The sequence below is a fragment of the Sinocyclocheilus anshuiensis genome, unplaced genomic scaffold (assembly GCF_001515605.1).
Source record: "Sinocyclocheilus anshuiensis isolate Anshui unplaced genomic scaffold, SAMN03320099.WGS_v1.1 scaffold267, whole genome shotgun sequence".
Taxonomy (NCBI): domain Eukaryota; kingdom Metazoa; phylum Chordata; class Actinopteri; order Cypriniformes; family Cyprinidae; genus Sinocyclocheilus; species Sinocyclocheilus anshuiensis.
The window spans coordinates 214,485-227,424 of record NW_015552637.1 but is presented as its reverse complement, the minus strand read 5'-3'; the positions used below and the strand labels follow the sequence as shown (position 1 = coordinate 227,424).

The 12,940-nt window shown below is 36.5% G+C and overlaps 1 protein-coding gene across 1 annotated transcript in view; it reads left to right on the top strand.

Moving 5' to 3' along the window:
• The window catches only part of LOC107666766 (R-spondin-2), a 60,292-nt gene extending 50,896 nt beyond the window's left edge, over window positions 1-9,396 (top strand). Inside the window, exon 5 of the mRNA XM_016458199.1 lies at window positions 8,828-9,396. Within this exon, the coding sequence (XP_016313685.1) occupies window positions 8,828-8,949 (122 nt within the window). The 3' untranslated portion in view covers window positions 8,950-9,396. The remainder of the gene's footprint in view (window positions 1-8,827) is intronic.
• The last annotated feature ends 3,544 nt before the right edge of the window (window positions 9,397-12,940 follow it).

Genomic DNA, 12,940 nt, shown 5'->3' with positions numbered 1-12,940 from the left:
GACGATTTTTGGCATTTTTTAATTAATCGGCATCGGCCGATTGTGCTGCAAATTAGGCCGATTTATAGGCAGGTGCATCTGCGGGCAGCTAAGCATTGTTGCGGAACGCCAGAGAGGAGAATCTCTCTCTGGCTGCGTGAGAGACGAAGCAACTCACACTCTGCAGCCGCTTCTTGTTCACACACAGCTTCAGCTAATGATGGTAGGGCAAAACAGACTGTTTCGAAAGCGTAATTACGTTTTACCCTACTAGAATTGATGCCGGAAAGTTATCATATTCATAAGTGCAAAAAGTCATTTGCATGTGAAAGTAGAAACACATTCAGTTCAGACAAAACTTCTGGGCTGATTATAACATGCATGTTAACTTTCCTCGTGAAATGTGTGTGTGGGTCCGACAATGGCATCCACGATGTCATCGCTCGTGGTCAGTGCACTCTTAAGCAGTTATGAGCAGCAGGCTGTGTAATATGTGTGAACTCTTTTATTTTTGTTATCACGTGGCCATTTGACTTATAGCAGTGTCCAGTGTTTCCCATACATTGAGTTATTACTTCATTGAATAAACTGATCACTGCACATTTCAAAATTAAAATGCAGCGCGGGTGTTTTTATATGAATGTATCTTTGAAAAGAACCAACCATCTTCAGAAAAGCTTCGGTGTCATTTTCATTTCGTCTTTCCTGTAATGCCTGATAAAGTGGCGTTTGTGTCGTGAGTGCAGTCACAGTGCTTATTAGATTACAGCCATTACCAGGGAAACCGCTATATCTCCCGCTTCAACAGCACCTCCTGCTGGCATAGAATGAATTTGCATTTGCAAGTCTGTGGGAAACACTGGTGTCTGTCAGCAAACATAAACAAAAAGCCTGCTTCAGAACTGTTTTGAGAAGGTGCTTAAGTTTTGAGCCATGTATTATTACTCTGAATTAGGCTACTACTACTATTACTATCTTGTACCCTGCAATAATCATTTATTCAAACTCACTTTTATGAGATGAAGGGGTGAAAAAAAAAAAAGAAAATCGGCAAAACATATCAGCCAAAAAAAATCGGCATCATACATCATATTGAATTTCTTTTAAAATGACAAAATTTGACAGCTGAGACTTTGTTTCATACCAAAATTAAGCTGCTATGTCTTGTCTGTCGGCGCATTGTCGGTTTCCTCTTTGCTCCATGATGGGGGGTGGGATATTTTCAAAGGGCCAGTTGAGTCGATCGTTTAAAGTAAATAAAAAATACATTTTAAAATTCATCAGTCTTAAATAATAACCCAATCTGAGCTTGAAAACTCTGAATGCATTATTTGCATTACATTAAAAATCATGTGTTCAGTCTTTTCTAGTTCAGCTCTGGCCCATGACCTGAAGACAGTCCAATAGTAACCACCAGATTAATCACTGCACCAGTCATTGCGTGTTTTTGTGATACAAATCATGATCTTTACGGACATCTTCAAAGAACCGACGCGAGGCTCTCACCTGCTCCTGAAATCTTTCTTCAATTTTACCGTTGCTCAGAATTAAGACAGTAATGACCCACCTAATCTCAACTTTAGCTTTGAGTTCGGAATGCATGTGTTTTAAATCATTCCTCCTGATAGTAAGCAGAGCTTCAGAGGGAGAGAGAGAGGAGGGGAGAGAGGTATGATCCAGAGTAACCTTGTTAGGCTAAGTGACACTGTGCAGAGAAGCTTCTTGTCAGCTAGTTAGCAAGATGGACTTCTACCTATAAAGGATCGTCTTCTCAGGGCAGTGTTGGGGAAACTGCTTTAATTCTGTAACTTATCTACATGCTAATCATAATTTAAAGTAGTTCTAAGTGTTTAGCTACACAATGAGCTGCTAATAAAAAGTCACTTACTGAATTGATCATTCTAGATGGCAGTATTTTTAAGTATGACAAATTATAATTAAAATACTGTAATTGTATTTTACTTGTATTATTCTTCATGTTAATGTAATGATTTAGAAGTTGGTGTTATCACCATATTATTTTATATTTAAATGATTATTCAAATTATTATTTGTTATGTTTATATGCATTTATTATTTGCTGAATTTTTATTAATTTATTAATTTATGAACGTATATGTGATTTAAGTACATGCCTGTTGGAAAATAATAAATGACAAATTAAAGCATATAAAAAATTGGCAATTTTATTTTAGATATTACAATATAGTGCAAAGAGGAATTAATATTCCACAATAAAAAAAAAGTGTAGGGTCTCAAATCAATTAATCTTTCTATAATTTATTTGATATCTTTCTTTATTTGCTTTTTTGAAATTTCTCATCTCCCTCTGAAAATTCTCAAAATTACAACATTAATTACACCAAGAAATTAGTTCTCACCTTTGAACAAAAAGGCATGATCTATAATTACCTTAATTTATATATAAACTAGCTGCTATTAGACCAGTAAAACTGGATTGCAGCGGTGATGAATATACAGGGTTTAGCACTGAAATGCTGTGTGTAAAACTGACTCAACGGTTTAGTGAATTCCCCCTCTGTGCTCTGCCAGGTTCACTGGATCTCCTTCCAGACACATTGTCCACGCTGTAAGTCAAGGGAAGCTGGCTGCAGTTACGCATCTCTTCACAGCATTATAAATGTATGTGTTAGGAGGCCCTTAATGGCTGCTAATCCAATTTCTGCCACTGAAATCAAATCTTGCTGGCGCCAGCGGTCCTCTCCTTTGCTCGCAATAATGACTTTGCGTTTGGTGTCTTTGTGAAAATGATGGACCACCAAAACTGCAGCTTTATATCATCTTGAGTCCTCATACCCTGTTTTCCATTTTGCGTCTTTCCTCCTCATTCTCTCTTTATCTCTTGCCATTTTGAGCAGGCGGTGGGAGGAGTGGATGAGATTAAGGAGCAGCAGAGAAGGCAATTATTAATTGTTGATCCCTTGAAAGATGAGAAGGTTCTGAACAGAAGAAGAGCCTTCACAGAGAGGCCCATTTACCGCTCGCTTTTTCCTGAGGTCAGGCATCGATTTCCTTAAACCACATGCTGTGCTGATAAGATTAGGCCTTTCGATTCCTGAACTACTTGAGTCATGCAGATGAAGTCACTTTGGGTTGGATTTTAAGGCTGGACGGACGTCTTTTCATTTGGTCACGGCCTCTCTGACAGCGGGTCACTGCCAGGACTAGATAGAATAGGTGGACTTTTTATGCATTTTGTCACCGTTTTGGTTTGAAAGCACTTTTATTTTTTTAATTGTAGAAGCCTTTTACAATAACTTAAAACATAAGAGCAATGTTTTTTTTTTTACTATTTCAATATAATATAATAAATGTGTCTATTTAAATATCAATATTCATTTGTACATGCATATACAAATGAATATCACTGATAAGCTACTACTAAATATAATGTAGAAACTTTAAAATAGAAACTTACATTTTCTTTAAAGCTGCTTTGCAACGATTTGTATTGTGAAAAGCGCTATACAAATAAACTCGAATATTACACAATATTTATTTATTTGTTTTATTATTATTATTTATTTAAGTGCATTTAGTGTAAATATATTAATTGATCAATTTTAATGAATATTTTCATATTTAAATATGATTATTGATTGATTTATATGCATTTGGTATAGAATAATAAATAATGTTACATTATATTCATTTAATTTATCTTTTAAAATATTCATATTTACTTTACTAATTTGCACATGAACTTTTTTATCCAAAGTGACTTACATTGCATTCAAGGTATATACTGTATTTTTTCAATTCATGCATTTCCTAGGAATCAAACCTATGGTGCTAGCTTCATAAGCACATCATTAGAGATTTTCAACTTGATTAAATCATCAAAAACTAACATTTATATGATATTGTACATTTATATAATAACACTGATATTTTATATTGATGGTAATTTTGATGGCACCCAGTGCAGTTAGAGCCAGGTAGAAGATTGAAAGGAGAGAATAATATGTCAAATCATGTGCTGAAGGAATTTGTGGCCGGGAGTAGAACTTCCACCCAAGCGGTTTACCGTGGGCTTCATTTCACATTGCCAGGTGTTTCAGCAGATCATATCCATGCGTGTGGCAGAAACCAGGAGAAGAAAGAAAGTTATGAGGAAATCACACGGACGTACAGTACAGAATGTGTTTCAACTTACACCTGTGTTCTCTTTTCTTTGCTTTTCTTTCTTGACACTCATTCACTCGGGAAAACTCTCTCTTTTGTTGCCAAGGAGTAGTAATCAATTTTCCTTGCAGGTATCGGAGCATTAGAGCACACACAAGCACACTGTTTCTGATTAGCACTAACTTGTTTATTTGTTTGATGCTGAAAGTCATGTAAAGTTCATCTTTTGGCAGATGCTTGTTTTATCTACAAAAGGAAAGCAATCAGTGTCGGAAAGATTCGTTTTTTTTTTTTATTCCACAAAAAAAAAAAAAAAGTAAGAAAGAAAAATAAACCAATGTTTATAGATAAAAACCATTCTGGCATATGGTTGCTTTCAGCTTTCCCAATCAGAGATGCTAAAAACATAATTTTTTCCCCTCGCGTTTCTCCGCTGTAATTCAAACTGTAAGATTGTAGCAAAAGGCAGCGTTGTCTTGACCTCACTCTGTGAACCTTGCTAATTGGACTTGGCAATTAATTGTAAATATTAGATCAAAACTGCAAACACGGCCCTAATTCAAACAATCTTATGTCTGACATCAATTCAGGTTGAGACACATTAAATAGTTGCAGACATCTTGATATGATTTGCCATTTCAGGCGTTGTTTTGACCTGCACAGACATAAGGCTTTCAGTTTGTTTTGGTTGCCCTCTAGCTGTCAGTTATGAAATGTAATAAAATGTCCATCAGCATTTTCTCAGAATTCACAAATGAGTGATGATTTGAGCGTGTAAATGAAAGCTGTTACTTATAGGAACTTTTACTCGACCCTGTTTCATGAGACGGATTTCTGAAATAAAATTAGGGACAGGTCCAACAGTCAAATTTGAAATGTTATCAAATGTTAACCCTTAAAAAAAAAAAAAGCTGGACAACCATATTTTACTGTAGTACTATCACGATATATCAGATTACTTTGTCATACTACTGTAATTTACACTTATGAACTATAATGAGAGTAATGATAACTTGACATCATTTTGTCTTCAAATTAATGCTAGTTGAATAACAATGACGTCTAAATTGATAATGACTTCCATTTTTAAAAACCAAGACACTTCCAGCCAGAAAAAGCCACCAAAAACTGGTACCATCTGGTAACTTGTAATGCCCTTGACAAATATTTCCAACAATAGGCTTTTAGAAAAACCTGTCCTTTAATGTCTTTTTGACTGATGTCTTTGGAATGATTTGATCAGCAATAGCCTGAAGTTTAGTTCTCTCCTAGTTAATCACACTGCTCTCCACTACTATAAACAGAACTTAATGAGACAGGATATTGTTCTAATGGTTGGGAGGAAAGCACACGTGCCCTGGCCTTCAACACAGGTCTTTTTAATGTAGACCTCTGCTCTTTACTGCCATTAATCTGAGCCCCTAAATTGATCATATTGCAGACTATGTTTATAAAGCAGACGGTTTTGAATCAAAATGGCCTCTTAAAACGGAAAACGAAAAGAAATTACCTGTGGTCATTATGGACTTGCATGTTGTGCCTGAGTAAATCCGTTATAGCTCACTTGAAGCAATTGGAAGCGACATTTATCGAAGAGGTTCAACGGCTTCGCTGTTGCTGTTGTTTTTATGTGAGGCGCATGGAGATTCGGTTGAATGAAAACTGAGTAAAATGGACCCCGAGGGCTTTTCGAGGCGTTTTGAATGCATAACGAGCCGTTGTGTAAAGACAACATTTTTGCATTGTGCCAAATTGCAAAACCGCAAGAAATCAGTCCTAAAATAGAACGATTGTATTAATTGCAGGAAATTGCTGGTGGAAGATTAAGCGAAATTGTTATATTTTTTTTCTCTCTCGTGCCACCAAAAGAGAGCATTTTCTCAGGGTTGTTTCCACTTAAGAAAATCATTTTCTCAGAATTCACATCGTGGGGCTGGGAATGGCAATCGGGCAGCTGCGAGCGAGCCAAGCACTGGGACCGCGTTTGAGAGAGAGGCCCACTTGAGATAAAGTCACCACACATTATGCTGCCTTGCCTCATTTTGTGGTGCTAAATGGCCTGAACAAGTGCAATAATAAGACTGTGAGCCAGGCCTTGAAATACAACTATAGAAAGATTATTTTCTTCAGCCTGTACGTGAACTGTAGCACAGCTAGCGGAGAATGTGTGCCAGATCGGGATCCAGATACCACCCGGCATCCAAGTCTGACTCGTTTTTCCCTTGCTGACAAATTTTCTGTGCCTCTCAGTCACACTTTCTCCTTCGAACGTTCACAAACTCGCACGCACACTCAATCATATGCACCTCGTTATCTTATTTGCCACTGTTGGATTTAGCAAGCCACCCTTCGTTGTGTGCGATATGCCACACAGCCTTTCCCAGAATGCTTTGCCTGCGACACCTGGCTTGCATTAATTCTGGTCTGAGAAACCTGGCTGAGAAGTGAACGAGTGTTATGCACTTTGCTCCACTGTTTTTTGAGCTGGAGTGTGAGGAGGGGGAAGGGGTGAGGAAAGGTTCATTTGGTTTGGGGTTCTGCTGGGGTTTAAATCATAAAAAATATAATTCACAGGCAGCTGAAGGTCTCGCTTGCTGTTTTAACCCTTTAAGAAACTCCAAGAAATGGTTAGGGGGAAGAATATATTTTCTTATTGAGTAAAATAACACGTTATTGAACTTGTTTTCATTTTCAGCTTTAATGAAAAAGAAAAAATTACCTCAGCCCATGTCCCAATGTGCATAAATTTACTACACATAGTCGTAGTTCACTGACAAGTTACGCAAAAAAAATCGCAAACTATTTTAATGCGTGATTCTGAAATCGAAGACACGAATCGCGATCTCGATTCCATTTCGATTTATCGTGCAGCCCTAATACTATCCATCCTAAATTCTATGTGATGGTAGTAATTTTCAATACTATTTAGGGCAGATAGGGTGGATAGTATGCACACTGGGACGCAGGGTCAGCCTCAAAAGTCTGGGGTCAGTAAGATTTTTTTTTTAAAGAAACTAAAAATTCAGCTTTGCCATCAGAGGTATAAATTACATTTTAAAGTATATTCAAATAGAAGACAGTTACTTTAAATTGTAATAATGTTTCACAATATTATTGTATTTTACTGTATTTTTGATAAAATAAATGCAGGCTTGGTGACCATAAAGAGACTTCTTTCAAAAAACATTTAAAAACCTTACTGACCCCAAACTTTGCAATGTTAATGTGCATAATAGGGCTGTGAATCTTTGGGTAGACAGCGAATCGATTCGATTCACGATTCATAGGTTTTCGATTTGTTTCAAGTATGATTTTTGCAAATTCACAACGATTCGATTCGATTCGGTTCACAATTAAATTCGATTCGATTCGATTCGATTAACGATTCGATTCTGCATTCCTTAAGTGCATTCACAGGATTATTTAAATGCTTCCCCTAACTTCTTTAAATGCTTAGTCAGGGGGCAAATTACACAGCAGCCTTTATGGTTAGAGAAAAAAACGAAACACTTTTGTCTATTGTTAGATGCTAGTTTAATGATGCTATGGCATGACATGGCATATGTAGAAATGTATGTAAGCCAAGATTTTAAAAAAGAGTTTTAAAAGTATTATATAGGCTAACATTTTGACAAACCAGGGGCCACTTATACATCATTTCAGAAGTGACAGAAATGTCAAATACAATAATTTTATGTATGTGTATGTATTATTATTTTTTTTTTTTACAAGGAATTATTTTCTTATCTCTTACTTTGAATTTGCTATAAGAAATCAAATACACTGCTGGACAATAAGCAATCATTTGTAATCTATAATTTTTTCCTAATGGCAATTTTATGATTGTTTTATATACTACAAACAATTATTTAAATTTTCTGCACAGAATAAGGTAAAAAAAATAAAAATAGGCTACTTTATAGTTTCTGTAGGCTACTGAAATAAATTATATGTCAATTGGCACTGCATCATTCATAAATTGTATTTATTTATTGTGTTTATTGTCTTAACGTTTCAGTTCATTCTGCTTTTTATACAGTTTAGCTGCAGATATAGCCTGGCACGTCTATGAGCGCGAGATCACTTCTCTTTCAGTGCGAAAACTTCTTTATCTCATTTTCATAAAATAAAATGCTATAGTATTTAACTTTTCCTCTCCTTTGGCGAATGATGATCCTGAAAGAAAACGCGCCCGATGTCTGTTTGCTATAGCAACAAACACTACTTTCATGCATCTGATTATCAGATAAACCTCGCACTCTTATTTCAAGGTTGTTGTTAATGCTGTGGTTATTTTAACAGTTTTCTTCGTACATTCGGTTCAACGACATCGTTATTGTTGTGCACTGCATAATATTGTTTTTAATGTAAGTAAATCTTTTAAACTTATACTAAATTATACTTATACTTACTAAGTATAAGTATAATTTAGTATAAGTTTAAAAGATGGTGCTTGCTTAATGATACGGAGGATGGGAATTCGATTAACCTGGCTTAATTATGTTCCTAATCATGAATATTCTGCAACTGAAAACATTTATTTTCTTGATTATTATTTTAAAAGGCTTTTAGAAATGGGTGTGACGTCATAATGGTTGCAGTGCCGATTATTTACAGTGTTTCTTGCTTGTTTTCTGCTACCAATCAGTCGAGACAAACAGTTTCAAGGAATAATTTGCTTTTTCTGTTTGTTTTGTTATAGGCGGTTCGGGGAAGGGCCACCGGACCAAAGACCAGAAGAAGAAGTCCAACAAGCAGAGGCTGCGCTTTCGGGCTCAGAACCAACACAGCGACCACCTCGCCTCTCTTCGAGCAAGCCAGTAAAAAAAAAAAAAAAAAAAGAGAGAGAGAGAGACTTTTCGATGGAACAAAGACCACAAAGCTGCTAACCCATGCTCCACACACACCTACCCTGATGAAAACACACTCACGCATCCAAACGGTATTATTCACACTCATGTGGTCACACTGTGTCTCTGTGCCTCCTGCTGCTTCACATAGCCCCCGACCCGTGACCCCACTGTGATATCATGGAACACTATAGGAGCTGTTCATATAGCTCATATCTCGTCCTATCTGAGGAGGAAGAAGAGAGAGACTGAGCTGGAAGCACCGAAAGCTTGGGCCTGGAGACCTGGAGGAGTAGAACGAGCACAGAATGGCGAAAGGAGCAGAAGGGATTAGAAACGTGATTGACTGATAATGATGCCCTGAAAAACAAGAGAGAGACTTATCTGTATTTATGTACAATTTACACCATCCCCTCCCCTACGAAATCAAGGCAGAGTGTGTCATGTATTGCCTTTCTTGTCCAATAGGTACTTTGTTTTTCATAGCAATGTTGCAAACCATGCATAGTTGCGAAATTATTATTCTCAGCACATCTCAAGATGTTTACGTCAAGACCGCTTTATGCTTTGACTGTATATTGTGGGTAAGAATCTTAGTTGTTCAACTAGCATGGCCACAAACTCATGTGTACATAGTTGGTGAGTTTATCTAATAACGGTAACATTGATGATAAATATACAAAAAAAATTACTGTATTTTCAGTATTGACACCTTCAGAGTTTAAACGTGTAAAGGGTTATAATACCAGCTACAGTTAAATGACTTTAAAAAGAACAAAAAGCTAAATAAAAAGCATAGCCTCCACATAGCTATTACATTTATATGGTATATAATTGATTTATTTATTGATCTTTTTTATTATTATTATTTTTATGTTTGGTGAAAATTATGTCTCTGTACCTGATACTCCTCAGTGCTGAAGTATTTTTTCAACCACTTATAACAATACAAAATATCTCCAACAGTGGACAGCGATTGTGTCGGATTTGCCGATAAATTTCCTTCAGAAATTCCTTGTGTAAACCTGGTTTAGCATCTTGTACTTTATGTTGATCACACATCCTGCAGCAGCTGAAGTATATCGTCAACTGATTGATAATGTGTATATTGTGTGCTAATAAAACGCAGTTCATGTTGCACTTCATGGTGCCGTTGTATATTTTCAGAACTTCGCCAACCTCCCGTCAAGTCCCTAAGCTCTATTACGTAACGTTTGTCATTTCACAGCACACCAACAGATATGCCCAATTGGCAGCAGAGAATGGGGCTCTTATTGGAATGTGACATCATTCGGAGCAGCTGTAAGTCTTTCTGACAGGTGCAAATGGCATCAATCTGTCTATCGCTACAGGCACTGAAACCACTTCACAAAACCTTTTTCTTCAGGTAGGTTCTGCCAAAACGGTTTTATTTGAGTCACGGACAATTAACCTAGTGCTATGTTCTGTATAATCATTGCCTCTGGAGAGAGAGAGAAAAAAAGCCTAATCTTACAAAGTCTCCATTTATCATGTATAAAAAGTCAGACAGTAAACATCCAGATGCACCTGTAAACCTAGAAATTATTTCCAGAAGAGAATAAGCATTGCAAATAAATAAATATATAAATAAATTACGTACATTTTAGAGTGGTTGAACTGCATAAATAAATGAATACATAAATAAATTGACTGTTTGAACATTTATATACAATCATAAAATATTTGCTAATTTTACAGGATGTAAGTGGGAGGCAAGTTGGGGCATTTTATCCAACCTTGTTACATTTGCAAGAGAGAAATATGAAATATCTTTTTGCAGTTACTTTAGGATTTTATGCTTTATTCTTCTACTTATTTTGAAAGACACTTGGAAAAATGTGTGGTTTAAAACTGTTAAATGAATTATGAGACAAAAAAGTAGCCCATCTTTGAAGTAGGATTATAAACCATGTAGTGAATGTATATGTAAAATGAACTATTTAAACACCCATCTGCTGTGGGTTACAAGCTAATGAACTGCACACAGATGTCACCTGTGCCACACAATCACCAAACCAAACTGTAAAATCATAGTCAAGAAAGTGGCACACTTAAGTGATTCATTAAAGAGAAGGCCAGCAGCAATACAACACTTGGCAACATACTTTTCTCTGAATAGTTAATCCAAACTACCAGTTTATCACTGTTTACTCACCATCACATCGTTCCAAATATCCGATTTGTGAGTTAGTCGTTCTTTTGAATCGAATCTTTTCGATATGAGTCTATTGGCTAACAAAAGCATTCTGAATGATTCATTTGCTGATTGGACAGATCCGGTTGTCGAGTTCAACTCAATGATTCAACTGGACTAGAGCAAATGATTATCATTAAATAACAACTTAAATCACTTTGTTCCTCACACAAACCTATCATATTAATTTAATTCACTGGAATTAAACATGGTAGGCTACATAAGCCGTTTGGACAAATTGTATGATGCTTTTATGGAACATTTGCATCCTTTTTTAGGGTTGAAGCTCCCAACCATAAATTAAATGAGGGGGAAAAAAAGCTTCCTGTTGTGTTCCACAGAAGAAAGTCCGGTTTGAATCGACGTAAGGGTGAGTAAATGATGACATGATTTTTTTTTATTTTTGGGGAAAGTAATCTTTTATGACCAGGACACAAAGCACATGCCAATGTTAAAGTATCTAATGTCTGTCCACACATCAGACGATATGTTGCCCGTTTCCTCTTGCCATTTTGCGATTCTCTTTTCATCACAAAACCACTTCTGTAAACTGCGTGGCAGCGCCTTAAAGGCAGCCTATCGTCTGTATTTTACTGGTGTGTGTATCTGTAGTAAGAGGTTCTGGTTTAGTTGAGTCTATGGCTTCCTTTTAATCTGACGGAGTGCGTTTTCATTAGCTCCACTTGGTTCTATTATTATGGCACACTTCAAAGACTGAACAAGTGGAACCACAAACAGGAAATGCTGTTTGTGAGGCCTGAGTGCTAGTGGTCCTCATTCTCGTGCACCACGATTCCCCTCTCATCACTCTGTCATGTACAGAGTGTTTGCAGCCTGAATGACACATTTGTTCCGAAGCAGATGCCGGAGATGGAAGTTATGACATCGCATCGCCAGATTAATAACTTTGTCTGGGACAATAAACCTTGAAATAATTTGCTGTTTTCAATAACTGTGTAATGGTGCATTGGTTGCCCATCGAGGCAAAGGAAATCTAGGATCATTAGCCCTCTCAATGAAAATGACATTTTTGGCGAGACATGCTGCGTAGATATTACAGGCCACCATTGTACGCCGGTGTAGAGTACAACTTTACCATATGTCAATGCCCAAAACATACAAAATTGCTAAGAAAGAGAGATTCATACAACATTTTTTTTCTGGTCCTCGAATCTGATTGGCTGAAAGACTTTTCCAGGAGAGCCATATTCTAGTGATAAGAGAGCTCCAAACGTTTCACTGTTTGTATCTCTCCGCTTGCAGTATTTCTTACAGCGAGTGTCGTGGCAGACGCCCAAATCCACTATAATTTTATAAATAATTTATTTTAAATATTTAAATAATCTATTTTTGTGTCAAGGAATGTAGCCTAGTTGTTTAGACTTCAAATATCTCGGTTTGTTAATAGAGATAAGGCCTATTTGAAAATTTGTTTAAACGTTCTTAGAGACGTGAGCTTCAGGGCATCTCATTAATCTATTATTTGTTCCAGAGAAAATCGTATTGGCTAAGGGCAAAATCTCGTAACAGTATATTTTATATACATTTAATGCTGTATATCAGAGCACTGCCTTTGTACTTTTGACTGAATTGTCTAGCAACTTTTTATGATGGCTGTTTGTTGTTTAAGTGACGTTTTTTCTATTTAGTAAGGAAGGCTTGGGCTCAGCTGTTAAACTGTCAACTTGAGAAAAGAGGGTTTTTAAAGACACTCCGTTATTGTTTCTTATGTATTTACACACTCGTGGCG